This window comes from Periplaneta americana, chromosome 4, assembly GCF_040183065.1.
Source record: "Periplaneta americana isolate PAMFEO1 chromosome 4, P.americana_PAMFEO1_priV1, whole genome shotgun sequence".
NCBI lineage: Eukaryota > Metazoa > Arthropoda > Insecta > Blattodea > Blattidae > Periplaneta > Periplaneta americana.
Window position 1 is genome coordinate 207129168 of NC_091120.1, and position 22514 is coordinate 207151681.

A 22514-nucleotide genomic window follows, 5' to 3' on the forward strand; every position below is an offset into this window, starting at 1 on the left:
ATTTGTAGAACATGGAACAAGGGTGGCCATATCATGTGCACATGTTCCTGATATGGCCACTAGATAAACTTTTGGAATTTGGGACTTTTTGGACAATTAAAGCTATTTTTATGGGGAAAGGAAATTGTTTTAAGAAAGTCCTTTAGACTGAGAATGAGTAAGAAAAAAGTGGTTTACATTTTTTTTCAAAATGGCAGCTACAAAAATTCTCAAACCTTAGCATGGCCATATCAGGGACACCTACCTTATTTGTTTGTAAATAGAGGACGCAGGCGAAGGAACATGATTTGAGGAGAACAAGTGCATTGCACAACTCTCGTGTGACGTTAATTTTTTTCTCTTTGGAGTAAAAAAGAAATTTTTGAATGTGAAGCAACAGTGACTGTCATACTGTCCACAGTGGGTGTCCTTTCGGCAGGACTGTTTGTTTGTCTCGTGCAGTTTCATCTCCTCTTCAGGATTGATTTCATGTCCGACTTCTGTGTATGAAGGAATTACCATACAGTGGAACCCCGATTATCCGTCACCCTATTAACTGATTCCTGGATTATCCGACTGTCTTTCTCTCGCCCCCCCCCTTTTTTTTACTACAGAAAAAATATGAAGTACTGTATAGTATACTAGTACGAATTTTTTTCTACAGAGTGTTCTTTTACAAACTTTTACACTTACACAGTATGGTCTGCTCTTCGAGTGGCCGTACTGTCTAACTTCTATGCAAAATATCTTCCACGGGTGTGAAAAAAAAAAAACGTGTTGTGCTACAAAAAAGTGCAAGTAAGTGAGTGGTTCGGGGAAAGAAAAACTGTGGTTCATTTCGTATCAGAATACCAGATTTAAATTACAACTGTGCGCAGTTTAATTAAAAAAAAAAAAAAGTATAATGTTTGTTAAGTACCGGTATGTAAATCTACAACATGAGACCTGTACTATTGTTATCTTTCCACAGACAGCAGTCATAAAAAGCTTCCTCAGCCATTAAAAGCCCGTCGTTTAAAACCAGACTTAAATTAGAACTTCTAATCTACTACCTGTATAGTGCAGTAAAACAAAAGATCACAGTGGAAATTACGAAACCATTTATGGTATGGTTTATACGATTTTCTCGATTAACCGTTCACTCCACCCCCTTAATTGCCACGGATAATAGAGGTTCTGCTGTATAACATTAATGTTGGGAAGTGTTTCCAGTATTGGATATTTTCTTCACACTCTTTGTTGGTCTTTTTGATGTACCATATTTTGTTTGAAGTAATGATACATAGGTCATTCGAAAATTAATGGCAACATTGCTAGTATCCAGCTCCCCTAGCGGTGACTGATGTAAATTTGTAGTATGAGATGGAATGGTGCCTGATATGACTGTGTTATCTGTAAGTTATAAGGTAATAATGTCTGTATGCAGTGATAAGACTTATCTGTAACGGCCCAATGCCTAGAAAATGTAGACAAGGGCAGGAGCCGCTAAGAATTAAGTTTATGATTATGAAGGTGTATTAATCACTCGTTCTGTTCCAACTTGAATACGTGTGCATGCTGCATATTACAGTCACTTTGTGGAAAACCATTTACGATCAGCAATGCACCAGAAGTGCTGAAACCTCTTGAATGTCATCACTAGGGCTAGGATTTTGATGAAATTGCATCTTTTTTCTAGTAAGCCAGAAACATAGCCGCTTTAGTATTTATATGTTATGTGATAAACTGAGTGTTTTAAGACATATTTGTTACTGCATTTTTTTTTTTTGCATTTTCTGCCTGTTTCAACTCATAAGAGCATCTTTTGTTTTATTCTTTGAAGCATTTTCATACAATTTTGGCCATAAATCCCCATTATTAATATAAAATAATGTTCATTCCCTTTGATATTTTCTTTACATATTTTTTCCATTAATATCCATTATTTTGTATAATATTTTAATCGTTTTTCTACACATTTATTGCCATTTTAACGTAGTACACCCCATGTAATGGATCAGTCCAACCACCCCTTCAATATAGACTCCTCTATACCTGCTAATTCCGGATAAGAGTGGCCTTGTGGTAGAAACTAAAAGTAAAGTAAATCCATGGCACTACAGCCCATGAAGGGCCAAGACCGAACAGCTGACTGCTGACCTCACGTCCACATGCTGAAGCAGAGGTGAACGATCATACATGGAAACTACATGAGGTAAAATAATTAATTAAAGTGTACTACTTAGAAAAAATTATGTAAAATTTAATTTAATTACTAGTCTAAATATTAAGTAGTACAAAACCTCTTTTCCTACTAAGCCAGTTATGTAAGATCAATTTTTAGGGCATTTTTAAGGGCATTTTTGAAAGATTTTTAGGTCATAAATGTATTGTTTTTAGGACACTTTTTCATGATTTATAGGTCATCAAAATCCTAGCCCTAATCATCACGTTGTGCATCACAATGGTGCTCGTCACGTGGTTAATTTACTTAAACAGGTGGAACTAGAGCGTCCTCTGTATTCTCTGGATATGAGTCCCTGCAACTACGACCTTTTCCTAAGATGAATGAACCACTGAGAGGGGCACGCTTTATAAATAGACAGCCATTGTAACAGCTGTAGAGCGTCAATTAGAAGCTTAGAGCAACGTGATGCTGTGGATGACATCCGTCGCCTTCCAGAGGTGTGATACTGAAGGAGGTTACGTTCAAGAACTGTAAGTATGTCAATATTGTCAATAAATAATATTTTGTTCTTAATTACACTGTTGCCACCAATTTTCGAATGACCCATTTACGGCATATACGAATTTTACTGACATGTAGCCTACTGACTGTTATGAATTTCTTCTAGTTATATAATTATTATCATGATGGTGCTAATAATAATAATAATGATAATACGTTACAGTTCAGGAAATATGTTGCCAGTTCTAAAACATAGTTAGTACCAGCTAAAAGTTGATCTCTCTAATGAAAGTTTCTTGAATCGTCTCCACATAGCGTAATAATAATTGAGGACCGTTTTTGCAAAACTTGCTAACTGCAAAATTTGCAAAATTGAGATTTTGATGGATTCGTTAACATAAGGCAGGCCTCTACATGATGTTCAAAGCGTCTTAGTAAAATTGGGTTATTTCTCTTCATTGTAATGTGTCAAAGTGCGATCGTTTTTTCAAAACTTGCTTTCTGCTATAAGTTAGACATACAGCAAAATTTGCTTACTATAGTGTTTTGTCTCTCCTGTAAAATTTAGTTTTCTTTTTCAGTTAGCAAATTTTGCAAAAATAGTCCTGAATTCATGTTAATATAGATGATATGTTTAATTAGGTTCTTACAATTTCATTTCTCCTTTCATCTGTCTACACTCTAGATCTGATGTACAAAATATCATTTCGAGCATTTCTTGTACGAAGTATATGGAAAGTGTAGTGATCTCTGAAAAACCGATGTGGTGTTGAATGACTGTCGACTGAAGGGGGGGGGGAAATTAGCGAGATTATACGTATCTCAACTGAACGGGTGCGCCACAGCTTGGTCAATGTCTTGGGCACGTCCAAGGTCTCCGCAAAGTGGGTTCCGCGTTTGTTAACACCGGAACATAGATACGTCCGCTATCAAATTTCGAGGGATTGTCTGGGTCGATTCGAGGTTGTTTATGACTACTGATGACACCTGGATTCACTACTACATACCAGAGACAAAACTGCAGTTGAAACAATGGAAGCACAGCGATTCTCCACCTCCAAAGAAAGTAAAAGGCGTTCAATCTGCTGGGAAAGTTATGGCGGCTGTGTTCTGGTATTCTAAGGGGATAATCATGATTGGCTGTCTAGCAAGGGGAGAACAATAACCGGAGAATATTATTCAAATCTGCTGCAGCAACTGAAAGGGAAAATTGCGAGAAGAGGCCGAGAAGAAAGTGTTGTGTCATCACGACAATGCCCCTGCTCGCGCGTCTGCAGTCGCGGTTGCCAAGCTACACGAACTACGGTTCGAATTGTTGCCTCACCCCCTCCCCACTCACCAGATCTCGCACCCTCAGACTTCTTTCTTGTCCCAAAGCTCAAAACTCGCTTGGCTGGGAAGAAATGAAGAGGTTATCACAGCAGCAGAAGGCTTTTTGCAGACCTCGAGGAATTTATATACAGCAGCATTGGACCAAGTGTGTGAATCTCAGAGGGGATTATGTTGGATAATTCTAGTATAATTTCTGTCAGGCTGTGAAATTTTCAAACAACCCTCGTACTTCATTCTTCTCTAAAAATAACTGTTATAGATGATAATTCTAGTTGAAATTGTTTTGGAGCATAAGTTATAACCCTGAATGTAAAATATACGCGGATTTTTTTTATAAAATTAATGTAAAAGTGAAGTTGTGAAAACTTCACTTTCCTGTAGATGGAGTTGTAAATGCTGCGTTAGAATATTTCTTTACTGGCGAGGCAATGCTGCTGCTTGTGTGTCCATGTAGCTGTTGCCAAGGGTCGCACTAACCGACGCCTAGCTCGGAAAGTAATACTAGAAACGATCGTGCCTTACGTCTAGTAAATTTGTTCAAAAGTAATGAAGGTCGTGACGTGTACTTACACCGTATAGTTGCCGGCAGATGCCGTATCTTACTTTTTGGCGTATGCCTTTTGTACAGTGCAGATAACGAAAGTTTAATCACTTTATTTCGGTCCAGGGAAAATCATTTTGTTATGAACATCTTTTGAATGACATTTAAGGAAAACGGACTATAAGTGGAATGTCGTTGGCAGCGTGCTGGATAGTACAGGCCTAGTCATTCATGTCTGCTTTGTGACACACGTGGTACTCTGTACAGTTGTTTTATTGTGTCAGATCTGTTCACGTGTCTGCTTGCTTCAAAAGTTGAATAATAAGTAGGCCTTGTACGTTATACCGCGTTCCGTAACTCCTGTCCCTTACTTCATCAAATACCATTAAAAGCATGTGGGCTTCTAAAGTACACCAAACCCATTTCTAATTTTTATGATTATCAGTGGCGTAGCATGAAATTTTGAGCAGGGGAAGCTAACTCAAGTTGTCTTTCATGTACATGAGAAAACGTATTACAAAAAGAGTCTTAAAATATATAGTAGTCAATGTCAAGTCAGCAGTCCGAAGATTGGTTGGAACCTCGTAAGTAACACCAATAAGGCATGACTTCAAATAGTACGTAGTAAAATATGATTTCACGGTTTACACATATCTCTAACAAATAGACACGTATACGTATAACATTAGCTCACTTCCTGTCATACTTAGAGAAATCACAAAATTAACGGTCAATAGATACAGTATTAGTATCATTACTTATGTATGCGTATGTCTTTTGGTTGTGTCCTTCATTGACAGCAAGGAGTCCACACCTGAGGAGTAACGGTCAGCGCGTCTGGCTGCGAAACCGGGTGGCCGGGTTCGAATCCCGGTCGGGGCAAGTTATCTGGTTGAGGTTTTTTCCGGGGTTTTCCCTCAACCCAATACGAGCAAATGCTGGGTAACTTTCGGTGTTGGACCCCGGATTCATTTCACCGGCATTATCACCTTCATATCATTCAGACGCTAAATAACCTAGATGTTGATACAGCGTCGTAAAATAACCCAATAAAATAAAAATTGACAGCAAGGCAGTCTGTCATTTGTTTTTAAATCACACTTTTGTACGTAAGTCAGTGTTGATAATAGAATTGTCCTAAAAAATTCAAGTAAATTAGTGTCAGGAACTGTTATTTCGCTCATTATTTATTATATCAGCCACAATGCACACTAACACTTCAACTGAACATAACTGTGTAACTCGGAAACTAAATTATTTTCAGTGTCAAAGCTAGCTTCTTGCGAGCCTTGCGACCAGGTTAGTTTAGTTAGAAAGGGATGGAAAATCTGCGGGGTGGGTTACACAGAAGAAATCAGTCTGCTTGTAATTCAGTAGAGGAGATTGGAAGCTGGTGTGTGCAGGCTTCTTGTTTACTGCTGCATCACAAATCATCCTGAGCTGCCGCATTACAATATTTAACGCGTAAATATAAGTTCTATTAAAATTAATAAATAATTTTGTCCATAAACTGCAGATTTATTATGAAATTATTATTAACTGGGGAAGCTGAGCTTTTTAGCTTACATTGACGCTACGCCACTGATGATTATGTCTGAACAAGGTGTCCAATTCTAAAATCACGAGTGCTACTCCAGGTGGTGAATGTCATCTGCTGGGTGTTTCGGTGATATTCCTTCCTAACCTTTTCTTCCCTTAAACAGTAATTCGGAACCCGTAGAAGTAATCTATGTTGTGTACAGTTATTCTTGTTTATTGATTTTATCGACAATGAGTGTGATTTGTAATTCCTACAACATTTCATCGTGCCATTTGTGATCTGAGGAAATGCATCCAGCTGTCATTTTGGTAATGCTATTTGTTGTTTTCAATCTTAACCAGTCTTGTTTGCAATGAGTTCAAATTTAGCTCCCGTCAGATACTGTATTTCATCACTCCTTATATTTGATTGTCTTGGTTTGAAGATTGCTCACCGTCGCGTCGTCTGCAAACAGATTTCTCACGCACCTTGCCGGCGATTGTAAATATTTACTGTACTGTTTTATGATGTATTACAATTTTGCTTCTTAGTGTTTGTTATCTCAAAAGACAAATAATTGTTTTGTATATTGTGAAAAAAAAATACTTTGAAAATATAGTTCAGAAGGAATATCCCTTGTTATCCACATTGCTTACTATTTCATGGCCGTGCCGTGGATTAGAAGTGTGCATGCACGGGATGTGTGCGTGGCGTGCCAGACGCGTGATTTGGATTACAGAGCCAGACAGCAGCTGCAGACTCAGAGCTTTGGCAGTCTGGTTCAGGATTGTTGCTCAGGTAAGTGGTCCAGTAGTACTAAGAGAATCTAGTCTGCAGATAACTTTTAAGACTGTTTCGCGTATGTACCACTGGAGAGTAGGAATCTATCGAGTTGTAACTAATAAAAGCCAACTATCAAGTGCAGTCTTGTTCCTAATTCACAAAAGGAAAGAACCTAGTTCAAAATAAAGTGTTATAACCTCAACGATTTGTTTAATTTTGCTGTTCATTAATCATAATTTCCCGGGTTCGATTCCCGGGCTCGGCTCGGGAAAAAATTGCTGGATGTCTAGAATCTGGAAATTTGTATCAATGTGAGTGTGCCGGGTTAACATTAACTAGCTAATCTTCAAAAAATATGAAATACAATACAGGGCATATCAAAAGTCCGGTAACACTTTCAATATTTTATTACACAAAAACTACTAATGATAGCACTTTCAAACACACGTCAGTTTAAAGTCAAACTCTCAAAGTTCGTTTTACACCTTACAGAGATTCAATGTGTGAACCACGAGTGACTCGGCAGATGTCCAAACGATAATCAAACTCTTCCCTTAACCTTTTCAACATATCCTCTGTGACCGTGGCGGCAGCTTCTCGAATTCTGGTTTTTAGTTCCTCTAAATCACGTGGCAAAGGCGGTATAAACACACGGTCCTTTAGTTACCCCCATAGAAAAAAGTCACATGCAATCATATCGGGTGACCTTGGTGGCCATGCCATGAAACATCTGTCCCTGTATATATGAGGAAGCTACCAGTAAAATATTATAAAAATTACTCAACATATGACGTAAGTATACGCCAAAGAAATTATAATACCGCACCTGATAGCATTGGACGCTAAACTTTCGATCGTTCTCTTGTAAAATTTTGTCTGTGTGGCTTAGGTCTATATCATTCATTTGTAAAGTTATACATCCTTGATCTCGCAGTATGGTCCGTGTTCACGTGACAATCAGGAATTACTCGAAATGAGTGAAGGTTTGTTCTGGATAATACACAACCGTTTGCTCGAACACGTATCGGAACTACAGTACATAGATATATATTATTTTAATGATCGAAGTACATATGATATTTCCATGCAGATATTCTGCGTCATCATAAGATGAAAGAGTAATGGAACGGAGAAAAATTCTCTCCGGCGCCGGGATTTTAACCCGGGTTTTTTAGCTCTACGTGCTGATGCTTTATCCACTAAGCCACAACGGATACCAACCCCGGCGTCGGACAGAATCGTCTCCGTTCCATTACTCTTTCATCGTATGATGACGTAGAATATCTGCATGGAAATATCATATGTACTTCGGTACATTAAAATAATATATATGATATGCGTAAATCACTTCATGATTTAAGACGGCGCTTATTCCGTCGGATCCCGGCCAACTAGTCACTCATAACGAGTGCACCTCAGCACATGTGTGGACTTCAGTCCTACGTTCATAGACATCTATGACGTAGTGCAGAGGGTGGCCACTAGAGGGAACCCAAGAGTTGGAACTTACACTCAGACGATTCTGTCCGACGCCGGGGTGGGTATCCGGTGTGGCTTAGTGGATAAAGCATCAGCACGTAGAGCTGAAAACCCGGGTTCAAATCCCGGCGCTGGAGAGAATTTTTCTCCGTTCCATTACTTTTTCATCGTACAGTACATAGGCTACAATATTGTGTGAGGTAGCCAAGCACAACAGAATGTGACCCAGTGTGCAGTTCTGAATCCTTGGAATTGTTAGTTCTGTGCTCGATTTATTTCCTCACAGTGCAGTGCTTATCTTAACGTTCATATTTCCTGCGTTGTCCGTCGGAAGCCTCGGATATGTCTCCTATATCCATCAAGGCGCTGGCGCTGGAATCCTTTAAAGCGTAGCTGGCTTTTTCACTTTCCGAATAAAGTCACTTCAGTAGTTTCATCACAAGTGTAATCACTGGGCAGACAGTGTGCCAAAAACGTACTCCTCTTACCTCTTCCTCGTGCAGGAGCATTTCCTGTTTGTGGCCTTCAAGCGAAAAGGTGGACAACTGCAGCACGCAGTGTTGTGTTGCATTTACTGTGTTCACAAATTATTGTAAACATGTTTTTCATATACAGGGTGGGAAAAATAAAACTGGCCTGGAAAATCTGTAATATTTGCATTTATATAATATTTATAGTTATAAGGCTGTTAAAGACTGACCAGGCTTTACTGCACTCGAGCAGTGTTTTCTGGTGTTCGAACTCTTTTCGAATAGTTACGGTTTTTATTCGCTACAGAGCCCGTTTCAGCCATTTTGCCACTAAATTTTGCATTGCAGTCTTTGCTGGAGGTTTTGCCAAAACACGTCCAGTCTGAAATTCTTGCGCGATCAGTTCCGCACACCTTTCCCATGAATTGTGCTTCGCATAACCCTCTACAATGAACACGCGTTGTTTTGTCGTGAGCGCCATTTTGTGTTGCATTCAACTGGCCACTAAACACGTCTGCTCCTCTCACTCAAACGTAATGACACAGCGAAGCTCGGGACGGAGCAAGCGGGAGATGCGCATACCCGGACATGTGATAGCAATCCATTGTTGCATCGAAATCACGGTTTCCTGCATTGTCACGGTCATTTCCGCGTCACTCTTACGACTCATTCACAATGAAAATTAAACATAACGTAAGCGTTAACTTAAGAATATAAACCTTACTGTAAAATCAAGAAGTCATGCCATCATTCACGATGGGAACATAAACATAACAGCAAACATACTTGGTAACCATGGAAACATAACAACGACGCCATATCCTCATATTCTGCCGTATACCTCAGCGCTCCACGATTGTGTTCTGTTTGCAAATCACGTAAGCATAAGCATGAAAGTTTGGAGTTTGCAAACTTTCATGTTAACGTTTTACGGTAATGTTTATGTCGATGCTTATGTGAATCATTGTGAATGATCCCATTTGGTGGCCTGGACGCAAACTTCTGTGTTTATGTTACGGTTATGTTTAATTTTCATTGTAAATGGGCTTTTATACATATAAATTCGTATATTTCATATAATTATATTTTCCACGGGCCAATTACAATAGCGTGCAAATTAATCCGAACACGACATATTTTTACATTTTCTGTCATTGTTGGCCTCACAGCTGCTCATACCGCTTTAATTGACATGTGTAGTACGTGTAATTCCATTGTTGAAGGTCTGTCATTTTTTTTTTTATAATATGTGACATTTTGCCTGTCGTTTTGTACTTATAAGCATTTCAGTTGTGTTGAAGACTTAATACTGCAATCCTGTGTACATTCTGTCGTCTTCGCAAATGGATACAACTCCACGAAAACGGTCTAAAATTATAACATTAGCAGAGCATTCTTCTATGACACAGAGGCAAATTGCTGCAGAATGTCACATCGGTTTGGCTACTGTTAATTTGATCATAAAACGATACAGGGAGACTGGATCCATCACACCCCAGAAAAAAGGAAACTGTGGCCGGAAAAGGAAGATTTAACCTGCAGATGATCGTTTAATTGTCAGGAAAAGTAAATTAAATCCTAGACTAATTGCTGTCGACTTAACCCGCGAGTTAATGGCTACCACTGGGGCGAATATTCACGTCACAACAGTGCGGCGTAGGCTTTTGGAAGCTGGACGAAGGGCTCGTAAGCCTATTAAGAAGCAACTGCTAACCCTTGTTATGTGCAAAAAAAAAAACCGCTTAATGTGGGCAAAATTACATCAACACTGGACAGTGAATGACTGGAAGAATGTACTTTTTTCCGATGACTCTCATTTCGAGGTCCATGGCCACCGTGTTTCTTACGTACGGAAAGGATCCGAAAAAGTAACAGCAGCTCATCTCCAAAAAGCACCCAAATATCCCCCTAAAGTAATGTTTTGGGGTTGTTTTACACATGAAGGGCCTGGAGCATTAATACCTATCAAGGGAATGATGAATTCTGACAAATATATTCACTTATTGGAAACCAGAATCGTGCCTCAGCTGCAAAAAAAATCATTTCCGGATGGCAGAGTTGTGTTCCAACAAGACCTGGCACCATGCCATACGTCTCGAAAAACTACAGAATTCTTCAACAAGAAGAATATTCAGGTACTCTCCTGGCCAGGCAACTCACCCGACATCAACCCCATTGAGAACTTGTGGTCAATTTGCAAAAGAAGAATGCAAAAAATGGATTGTTCTACAAAGGAGATGATGATTTCTGCCCTCAATGGTGTATGGTTTCGCGATGAAGAAATGAAGAATGTTTGTGGGAAATTAGTGGAATCCATGCCAAATCGTCTCAGAGCTGTTATTAGGAACAAGGGAGGCCACATAGATTACTGAGGTATGTCTTAGATCCTTTTTTTTATCCCGTTTGAGTGTTTTTGCATAAGTAATTACGTTGTTCGGATTAATTTGCACGCTACTGTATGTCTTGTCCACTCCGTATTTGCCGTATTTGGATTGAATTTCCCCATGTTACGACGGATCAACTTCGGCAGCTGTAGCATGTTAAGAAAAATGTTTTACGGATCTAATATCCAGTTTAAATGTTTGAATTGTGAGCCAATGCAACAAAATTGGTTGCCTCTTCAAATGTTGTTTGTTGTTATCTGTTAACTTTACAACGATTACACCATTGTTTGATGCGAACTGGTCGTTCAGTAGATATCACATAAACGCAAGGCATTTAAAAAGCGCGTCCAGTTGATATGCACCGCTCTGCCTACACGGCTTTGTCTTCACCCTGCTACGCCTTCCACCCGTCATTAAACTCGTCGAAGAGGAAGAATATACGCGGTTGTCAGTCTATCATTCCCTCGCAGACTTGTATCCGGAACAGCTCACTGAAGAATGTTGCTTTACTACGTGTGATTGCAACGAGGAAAGGATTTTCTGCGTGCCCTGTAAAGTCCAGTAATATCTGATCCTTTGCAAAAGTGTTTCAATATTAGACCTACAATATCAAAAGAGCGCGAATCCAACCAGAACTTTCCACACCTGCAGTATAGTCCAGTAAAACTAAACCATTCCAAAAAACTTTTACAATGCGATGATGATTAAAAAAGTAAGGTAACAAGAGCTCCTACTTGTGACATAGTCCCCTCTTCTTCGAATTATCCGCCAGAGCCGTTATCGCGCACAGTCGCAATGTCAGTTTCAAGATGGTTGCGCGCGCAGAAGCTTGGTCGGACGAGGAAGTGTGTAGTACGAACCGGTTTTTGCGTCTGAAGGGCGTCACACCATCAGAAATTCATCGTCAACTTGTACGGTGTGAATGTCATGTCACGGAAGCAGAAATGGGTTTGGTGCACTGAGTTCGACAAGCAGGACAGAAGTTTAAGAATCCCAAGCGCTGACAGTGTGAAGGTTTGATTCAGGCGATCGTTGCATTCGACTCAGCGACATTGCTGACGAACTCAACATCTCAGTGGACAGCGTGCACATGAGCAGCTGGATACCGAGTCGTGTTCACGGTGAGTGCCGAAGTAACTCACAGAAGATCACTAATTCACTCGGATGGGATTGTCTCTCGTGCACTTTTTTGCGGTTTCGTGAGGAAGGAGTATCGTTACAGAGGTGCTTCATGCAGCACTGGAGATGAACCGTAATTCCATGGCGTCTTTTGGAACAAAGACCTGCTTCTGGCTAATTTCCTCACCAGTTGAGAAGCAGTGAACGATTATGGTCACACACTGGGAGACAATTCGCAGAAAACGACCTGGACTTTTCTCAGCAGGCGGCGTGTTGCTGCACAGACCACACACAGCCAACAACATTCGCGAATTGTTACGTCGCTTCTGATGCGAGGTACTGAACCATCCTGTGTACAGCCCCGACCTGGCATCCATCTCTTCGGACCGTTGAAGAAGCACCTGGGTGATAAGCGATTCAGCAGACCGTCATGACGTGGCTTCAGGGACTTGAGCAGATGTTTTCTATGCCGCCATCGATGTATTGGTCTACCGTTGGACAAGCATGGTGACTATGTTGAAAAGTGATGCGTACCAGTGTATCAGTATACCCGCCTGTGAAATAAAGTTTTTTTACCTTACTTTTTGAAGCACTGTCGTATGTATCATACATGTATGTGATATTTCTGGACTTGGAAAAGGCTTTTGACAAAGTCGATTGGAACAAACTTAAGGGGATCCTGAAAAAAATTGGTGTAGAGAGGAGACAGTTTAGTAATCTATATAAAAATAAGGATGCCTTTTATCACAGATACTGTTCAATATTTACTTGGACGATTTAGTGTTTTCAGAACATGGGAGGGGTGATAGTAGGAGGAAAAAGACTAAAGTGCATACGAGTTGCTCATGATATGGCGTTGTTGACGGAAGAGGAGATAATAGGCCTACTAAGGGATATGCTAAATGATAGCTTTAAGCAGTGTGGGGTGAAGATAAATGCAAACAAGACGAAGACCATGATTATCGCAATAAAAATAAATAAACGTGCAAATTCGAAATGAGACATTAGAAGAATTGAACAGCTTCAAATACTTGGGATGTGCTTACATAGGCAGTAACATGAACTGCTGCCAGGAAGTCAAAAAGACGATAGCAATGGCAAAGGAAGCTTCTAATAGAGAAAAAGAGCATTTTCTGCGAACCTAAGGAAATGGCTAGTGAAGTGCTTTGTGTGGATTGTGGCACTGTATGGGACGAAGTCATGGACATTGCAACGAAGTGGAAGGACTAGAAGCATTTGAAATATGAATATGGAGCGTGTGAAATGGACAGACAGAAGAAGTGATGCTGTGCTAGAAAAAGTGGGTAAAGAAAGAATAGGCCTAATGCTGAAGGTGATGAAGAAGAGAAAAGAAATGGTTGAGAAGAAACTGTACTGAAGGATGCAGTGGAAGGAATGGTGAACGGGAGAAAATTTCGAGGCAGAAGATGTCACGTGATGGATAACATTAATCTAAGATAGTATGCGGAGACTAAGAGGAAGGCAGAAAAAGTGAAGATTGAAGAAAGCTGGGTTTGCAGCGAAGGACGGCAGAAAACTATGAATATATATGTATGTGTGTGCGTACATGTACGTATGTATGTATGTATGTATGTATGTATGTATGTATGTATGTATGTACAGGGACATCACTTTATTTTTACCAACATTTTTAACATTAACCTGACTATACTCGGAAACACTGTTGCCCCCTTCCATTACAGGAGTTTGATGTTACTAGTGCAATATGTAAACAAATCATTTTACTGGGTATAGGAGGAGAGGAAAGTAGTGTATCCATTTATGTTGTAGGGAAATACGATGTTACGATTTTCAGTTTGATCATCACTTTTACGGAATTTGTCAAAATATAGTAGAGTAGTAACATTTTTTTTTTTTTTTTTTTTTTCAAAAACTCAACTTTTCAGGCGGCTATGTTCGTTATGTAATGTCTACTTTATTTAGCATATTAATTATTGGTGTTAACATACAATATAGAGAGTGCATTTAAATTGAGGGGCTCATAAGTAAAGGGCTGTAAGTACACTTAAGTTACTTTTGAGAAAATGGGGTTTAAATATTTAAGCTTTCGTAAAATCGGTGAAATTTTTATTTAAAATTTAATGTGTGATGCGATTAAAATATCCCTTTGCCACTAAAATTTTAGATACTTTAGCTTACGCTGGATGCACTTAACTCATGTTATTACAAATGTCACTAGCATTCCTTTGCTTCTAGCCACCTCAATTCAAAAAAAGCTAATCAGAATTTTTAAACAAGTTGTTGAAAATGGTTGCCGTTCATTACAATGCAGGCTTCAATTCAGTACGCATATTATTAAAAACATTTTGAAGCATATTCTATGAAATTGAATTTATCGTTTCTTGAATATAATTTTTTAGTACGATATTAATATAGGTTCTTTCTTCTATAGAAAACGCAATCATATTTATGAAACACACTATACACTGCAGTGTTTACTTCACTGCTTGAAGACTTCGAATGCAACAGCGGCCGTAAGTTTGTGTGTCTGACAGGAGCAAGGACATTAGTGAAGGGGTGGGAGTGAAGTACATTCAGAAATGCAGGTACAATAAAAATGCAAGTAATAATAAAATGATGTCCCTGTATGTATTGGGTTGGTGGTTTTGACCTGATTCTCATGCGACAGTGTTGTTTGAACAGTGCAAGCAACTACGCGTGTACAGTCTGCTAAGAATAAATGGCAAAGAATAGGCCTAATTCTATTCCACATCGTAAGTCCGTACAGAATGTCAGGAAATTATTTCCAGAGAAATTCCCAGATGATTGATTTCAAGTCGTGATAAAAGATAAAGTTACAAGACGAATACACACACTTTGGACGAAGTGAAGCATAACAGCAGCTAAGATCTCAATTCAACTTCTCAAAGAGAACTAGAAAGGTGGGTGAGTAATTTCCAAAATGCCAGAAATGTGTGGAAAATGGAGGCAGGCAGTTTTAGCATATTCTTGCGTGACATGGGTGAGTGCATGACTTTTAAAGTGCATTAGAATTTATTAGGCAGTTACTCCAGCATAACACGGACACGTGTATTACCCTGCTGGCGGAAAGCTATAGCTTATCGGCAGACACAGTCCCTGCCGCAGCTCTGGTCAGATGTGTGCTGCACTGTGTTAAACAGCTCGCCAACCAGTCCGAAGAAGGTAAGATGCAGCACATCTAGCCTGGGCCAAGTACTTGATTGCCAGGGCTATGAAAAGCGGAGAGTATAGCCATGGGGAGAGGAATGAGGCAAACGTCCACTTATAGCTGTACATGCACCATGAATCATGCATACGATATTTTATAATGGAAAGGAGACATTTCTACAACGTTTGCGTTTGAATTGAATTTCGGGAGGGGAGCTCTACGACTCAGTACTGCAATCTTTCAAGATCTATTGCACTAACCCTCAACAAGATAGGCGCATTCCCAAGCCCACACCGGCTGACTACACTGAGGTTCGCTGCGTGTCCAGGTGCCTTACGGGCAACCACACTCATCCTAAGCCAGCCCCCTCCGTGCGCTATTTCATTTATGATACCTTGAATGCTTTTATTGTTGACTTTGTTCACGTAGATCTTCCACAATGTGGTTGGATCTGTAATGCATTTCATTTATAATGCCATGCATGTTTTATTGTTGACTTTGTTCACGTAGGTCTTCCACAATGTGGTTTGATCTGTAATGCATTTCATTTATAATGCCATGCATGTTTTATTGTTGACTTTGTTCACGTAGATCTTGCACAATGTGGTTTGATGTGTAATGCATTTCATTTATAATGCCATGCATGTTTTATTGTTGACTTTATTCACGTAGATCTTGCACAATGTGGTTTGATGTGTAATGCATTTCATTTATAATGCCATGCATGTTTTATTGTTGACTTTGTTCACGTAGATCTTGCACAATGTGGTTTGATGTGTAATGCATTTCATTTATAATGCCATGCATGTTTTATTGTTGACTTTGTTCACGTAGATCTTGCACAATGTGGTTTGATGTGTAATGCATTTCATTTATAATGCCATGCATGTTTTATTGTTGACTTTGTTCACGTAGATCTTCCACATTGTGGTCTGATGTTTAATGCTTTTCTCAACCTCTTTACTCTGCAGACCTTCCCGCCTGATCGCTCATCGCCATTATCCTAGATTACTTGTGGTTCATAACTAAGTCAAGCCTGGCTAGTTGAGTTCATCGTGGTATTTTGTCTGTCCCCGTTGCTAGCAGTAGCGTCCATAGCGACGATGGAGTGGGTGGATGTACACTGTTATGACCTCAACTTAGCTGCTTGTTTATAGGGAAGATTTATTGGCTATAACGCATAGCGTATTGTCTTCACAACTTTGACACCCGGTCTCAATAAGAAACTCTTCTTCTTACACCTAAGCACAGAACATGTCGTTATTTTCAATCTTCCACCATCTTCAAATCTCGAATATGGAATCTTCTTCCTGTCGATAATATAACCCGTCGAACGGTCTTATAAAATTGAAATGCACAGTTACCTAATTCAACGTAGAAAATTTCATTCGCTCGTGAATGTAAAACGCATAAGAATTTAATAATTTGAGCCTTGTTTTCAGACTAGTTTACTTAAAAAAATTCTCTTAACATTATGTTAAACTGTGATTATGTTTAAATGTCTAAATAACTTAACTTTATAAATGCTAAAGTTATGAGTAATTATCTTTACACTTGTAATGCAGACCTATTCAGATTAACGGGGAACTTGACTTTCAATAATAGTGTTTTACTGCATACCTTATTATTATTATTATTATTATTATTATTACTATTATTATTATTACTATTATTATTATTAATATTATTATTATTATTATTATTATTAATATTATTATTATTATTACTACTATTATTATTATTATTACTATTATTATTATTAATATTATTATTATTATTATTACTATTATTATTATTACTATTATTATTATTATTAATATTATTATTATTATTATTATTATTAATATTATTATTATTATTATTACTACTATTATTATTATTATTACTATTATTATTATTAATAATATTATTATTATTATTATTATTATTATTATTATTATTATTATTATTATTATTATAACTTGTGTACGGTATTTATATTAATTAGACCTGGTTGAGTGGAAGAGAGGCCCAGGCCCTAACTCTGCTAGGTAAACTAAACTGTTCTCCATACCATAAACAGGGATAAATTAATATGATATAATTTTTTATACTCAAGTTTACTCCGCTTGAGAATACATTTTCAGTTTCCACACATAGGCTTACAAGCAAACTTCTGATGGGGGCGGATAAAATATTTAAATTTTTTTCTTTCACCATGCTAATAATGTCAAAAGAAGTGCTTATACAAATTTTGGCCACTCGATCGCAATTACGAGGGCAGTAAAAAATAAGTTCGTCAGGGGCCGTTAACAGAAAGAAAACACTATTTAATTGGAAAAAAATGTATTGGAATAGACACAGGAATTGTTGAGCTATTTTTCAATATATTCCCCACCAGAATTGAGACATTTGTCATATCACGGGATCGACAGAGAGGTGCAGATGGCTGTCAAACGCTGGTTCCGATCCCAGGCGGCTGACTTCTACGACACAGGGATACAAGAATTGATTCCATGATATGACAAATGCTTTAGTTCCAGTGAGGGATATGCTGACAAATAGCGCAACAATTGCTGCAGCTGTTTCAATAAATCTTCCCATGCAATTGTACTTTTTTCTGTAAACGGCCCGAGGGAAAATCACTTTCTGGACGGCCTCGTAATTGCGGTCGAGTGGCCGAAATTTGTATAAGCACTTATTTTGACATTATTAACATGGTGGAAGAAATAAATGTAACATTTTATCTGCCCCCATCAGAATGTTTGTTTGTTAGTTTCAACATCTTATCCTACTAAAATGTACGTTCCTGTAGGTAATCATGCCCACTTGCTATAACTACTGTATGACGTAGGTGCGAATAAATGAATACACAATTTTACTAGTAAAGAAATGTTAATTTTATTTAACAGTGTACTTTTATTTATAATATGTAACAACACTAATGTAACAAAGGGTAACGCCTTGGTTCATTCGAGCCAAGTCATTAACCAGATCGTCTTTTATTTCTTATACGTTTATAGAAGTGGAATATTTTAATATTCGAATTACAGTTCTCACATTTTTTTCTTTAGTAGAAGGCTACTACTGCTATTCAATTATTGTTATTATTATTATTATTATTATTATTATTATTATTATTATTATTATTATTATTATTATTAAAAAAGGTAAAGGTATCCCCGTAACATGCCATGAAGGCACTAGGGGGGCATGGAGGTAGAGCCCCATGCTTTCCATGACCTCGGCACTAGAATGAGGTGGTTGTGGTCGGCACCACGCTCTGACCGCCTTTTACCCCCGGGAAAGACCCGGTACTCAATTTTATAGGAGGCTGAGTGAACCTCGGGGCCGTTCTGAAAGTTTGGCAACGAGAAAAAATCCTGTCACCACCTGGGATCGAACCCCGGACCTTTCAGTCGGTAGCCAGCTGCTCTACCACCTGAGCTACCCGGCATTATTATTATTATTATTATTATTATTATTATTATTATTATTATTATTATTATTATTATTTTAATCTTAACTGTAGGGGGAGGGACTATTCCCTCTAAGCGAATTCTCGCCTTTAATTCTTTTTTCGGGGGCCGTAGCAGTTCAGTGAAGTGTTTGATGACTTTCTTGCAGGTCAAGATGGCAGCCGTAACCGTGGAGCAGGCAATGCAGCACTACGACCAGCAGGGCTGCCTGCACGAGCAATTCATCCGACAAGCGCGAGCCACGCCTGGGGACGTCGCCGTGGTCACTGACGACGGCGCCGAGGCGAGTTGTGGTCATGTTCTGCTTGTATAGGTGACACTAGTACGAAGTGGCAAGACACGATGGGCTACTGGATTTCTGAGGCCGTCCTGGAAGATTTTGTAACGAGGAAAATCCACCAAACGCGCTACCCGCCCGTCCGCCACGAGTCCATATTAGCGTAAAATAATATATTCCTCAAGTTAGGAAGACTGGCGGTATCTACTGACCGGGTTGAGCCCCTGATTTCTTTTTCTGTACGGATACCTCAAAGAAAGAATGTTTCAAACCAGACCACGCTGTATCCTGGATTTGAAGAACACGATACAGGGAGAAATCCCGGATTTATTGCAAAGTGTCATGAACAATTGCCGATAAGATTGCAACAAACCGCAAGATAGCGAGGGATCACTTGAAATGTCATTTTGAATAATAATAACATGCCAATAAATTGCATCGTTCAAGGCATATCCTGTGTTAGTTTGATCTTTGTCCATTATTGAGAAATTCTGAAGTCAAAAATATATTAAATATAGCTGCTCGTGTCAGTTATAGAGGTTCGCCATTTTTCCATAAGAGCGCATGTAATTCTGCAGAGCAGTTTCCAAGTGTCTGTTATTTAGAACGGAGTGTCACTGCGTACAAAAGCATTGTTGTCACTGTTGTTATTGTTAGGAATCATAGAACGGAGTGTCACTGCATACGAAAGCATTGTTGTCACTGTTGTTATTGTTAGGAATCATAGAACGGAGTGTCACTGCGTACAAAAGGATTGTTGTCACTGTTATTGTTAGGAATCATAGAACGGAGTGTCATTGCGTACGAAAGCATTGTTGTCACTGTTGTTATTGTTAGGAATCATAGAACGGAGTGTCACTGCGTACAAAAACATTGTTGTCACTGTTGTTATTGTTAGGAATCATAGAAGCTTTTCCGCAGGTCACTTTCGGGGAGCTGGACGCCATGACTGAGGCGCTTGCCACCTGGCTGCGCCACTTGGGCGTCGAGGTGAACACCGTGGTAGGCATCCTGATGGAGCGCAGCCTGGAGTACGTGGTCAGCTACATCGCCATCTTGCGGGCAGGTACGTCGCATGCTGTCGTGTGGTTGTGCCCCGCTATTTCACAGACAAATTGTACTAACGGTGTTCGTCGTTGTGAATAAATGAATGAATAGATGGATGGGTGGGTGGGTGGGTGGGTGGGTGAGTGGGTGGGTAGATAGATAGATAGATAGATAGATAGATAGATAGATAGATAGATAGATAGATAGATAGATAGATAGATAGATAGATAGATAGATAGATAGATAGATAGATAGATAGATAGATAGATAGATAGATAGATTAATTTATTAGTTCACAAAAGTACAAAACTTAATAATTTAACAAAAAGATCTATATACAAAAGTAGTTATACATAATAAATATACAATTTCCTAAACTAATTAATTTATCGCAAATCTCAATAATTTATTGGTTCAAACTTGCACTTACGTCTGGTTTTAGTGTATGTTTAAACCAATCGTAATAACCATTAAGACTTTAAATCTTATTTACTCGTATCTGCTCCTTTTCACAATTTACTAACATAAATATTTTTAATATATATATATTTTTTTAATTTTATCTCTACAGTAAACAAGTGTAAATCAATCTTTCCTGTTGCTTTATTTATCCAGTATTTGTTTAATTTAAATAAAGGAATGAATACATAAATAAATAAATAAATAAATAAATAAATAAATAAATAAATAAATAAACGGATAGATAGGAAGATACGGTAGGTAGGTATGTAAGTAGGTGAATAAATTAAAGTGAATATATGGAAGCCTCATATCTCTGTGTTTCAAATGACTCGTGACTCGTATGCTTCAAAATACTGTATCTCTGAAACGACGCCATGTTTTAAAATTGTCATTTTTATATTTTCTGTTCTTAGCATTTTACAAAAACCTTTTGAATCACTCTGTATTATAACTTAAGAGATGAACAGAGGAGATCGATCTGTCACGGTCGAATGAAGAATGTCACAAACAGCATTTGATCTTTTAAAATCATCAAATAACACAAAATTACAACAGCCAATCTACTCGTAAGTTGAACGAAATGGCTTTAATGCTGCTGTATTTCAAACAGTAGTAATGTTTGATCGTAGACTTTCAAATGAAAAGCAGTTCGTTCTGTAGAAAGTACTCCACGCATAAAGAAATGAAAATCAACTTCCAAAGTAGGTTCTGCATTGTGCAGGGGGGGCCTACCTGCCCGTGGAGCTGTCCTACCCGCCGCCGCTGCTGCGCTCCGTGCTGGAGGACGCCCGCCCCGTGGCCGTGTGCTCCAAGGCGGCGTTCGCGGACAGGCTGACGGGCGCCGCCGCCAAGCGCGTGCTGCTGGACGCCGGCTGGCTGGACAGGGTCCGGGGGGTGCCGCGCCCCGTGGTGGTGCGCCTGGACGACATGGCCTACACCGTGTACTCCTCCGGCACCACGGGAAGGCCCAAAGGTCTGTCTTAGAAACGAACATGATTTGCGTTGGTGTACATCATACTTCATGGACATTTCCGCATTTGTTTCCTACCTGACATCGACTTACTTCGGAGTCCGATCACTTTGAGCTCATGTCTGTGGCCGGGAGGAAAAAGGTCTTCAGTAACAATTTTATACTTTTCAGGAGAGCAGTAGAAAGATTGAGATTGGTTTCAATTATAGAGTTTTTTTTTATTAAGAGGTTTTTCCTGGATATTATTTGTTTATATTTCTTCTAAAATAGGTAATGTTGTTCATTTAACAATTTTCTTGATTATTTCCAAAAATAGCCGCACTTAAGCCCTTTTAAAACTAGAACCCAAACTGAGTAGAAGGGACTAAGTAACATAAGATCTTTTTCATGTCTACATAAATGAGAAATGTAAATTATTAGGAATGCAAAATGGGTCTTAAACAATTATAGGACTGTTTACCTGGTGCTTAAAGTTTTAAAAGGAAAGGGCATTAATATGTGATAAAATGGCTAAAATACAAGTTAGATCTTTTTAATAGGGAAGTATGGAAAGTAAACATGTGATGGTTTGTAAAGAATAAAGTATTAAATATTCTTAAGTCCTTTATTCTGTGTGTGCTCGATTCAAAAAGTACTTAGGACATTTGGTAACGCTCTATAAATCCAGTCAGGAGTCTTATTTGACTTTAGCCATTTTACCAGATTCTAGAGAATTGTTTTCGCTTTCAGAATATATAAAAATCTCATTTTCACAAAAAATTGACTTATGATATTTTTCCTCCCGGCCACAGATGTAATTTTACGTATTAGAAAGTGGAAATCATTTCAGCGGAAAGAAACAAAACATCGGGAATGGCTTTCCTACAAATAACACA

General features: G+C 38.7%; 1 protein-coding gene across 1 annotated transcript in view; it reads left to right on the forward strand.

The window, feature by feature from the left end:
• The first annotated feature begins 6706 nt into the window (after nt 1-6706).
• The window catches only part of LOC138698734 (uncharacterized), a 51009-nt gene continuing 35201 nt past the window's right edge, over nt 6707-22514 (forward strand). Inside the window, exons 1-4 of the mRNA XM_069824958.1 lie at nt 6707-6837; nt 19032-19166; nt 20082-20226; nt 21391-21642. Of these exons, the coding sequence (XP_069681059.1) occupies nt 6730-6837; nt 19032-19166; nt 20082-20226; nt 21391-21642 (640 nt within the window). The 5' untranslated portion in view covers nt 6707-6729. The remainder of the gene's footprint in view (nt 6838-19031; nt 19167-20081; nt 20227-21390; nt 21643-22514) is intronic.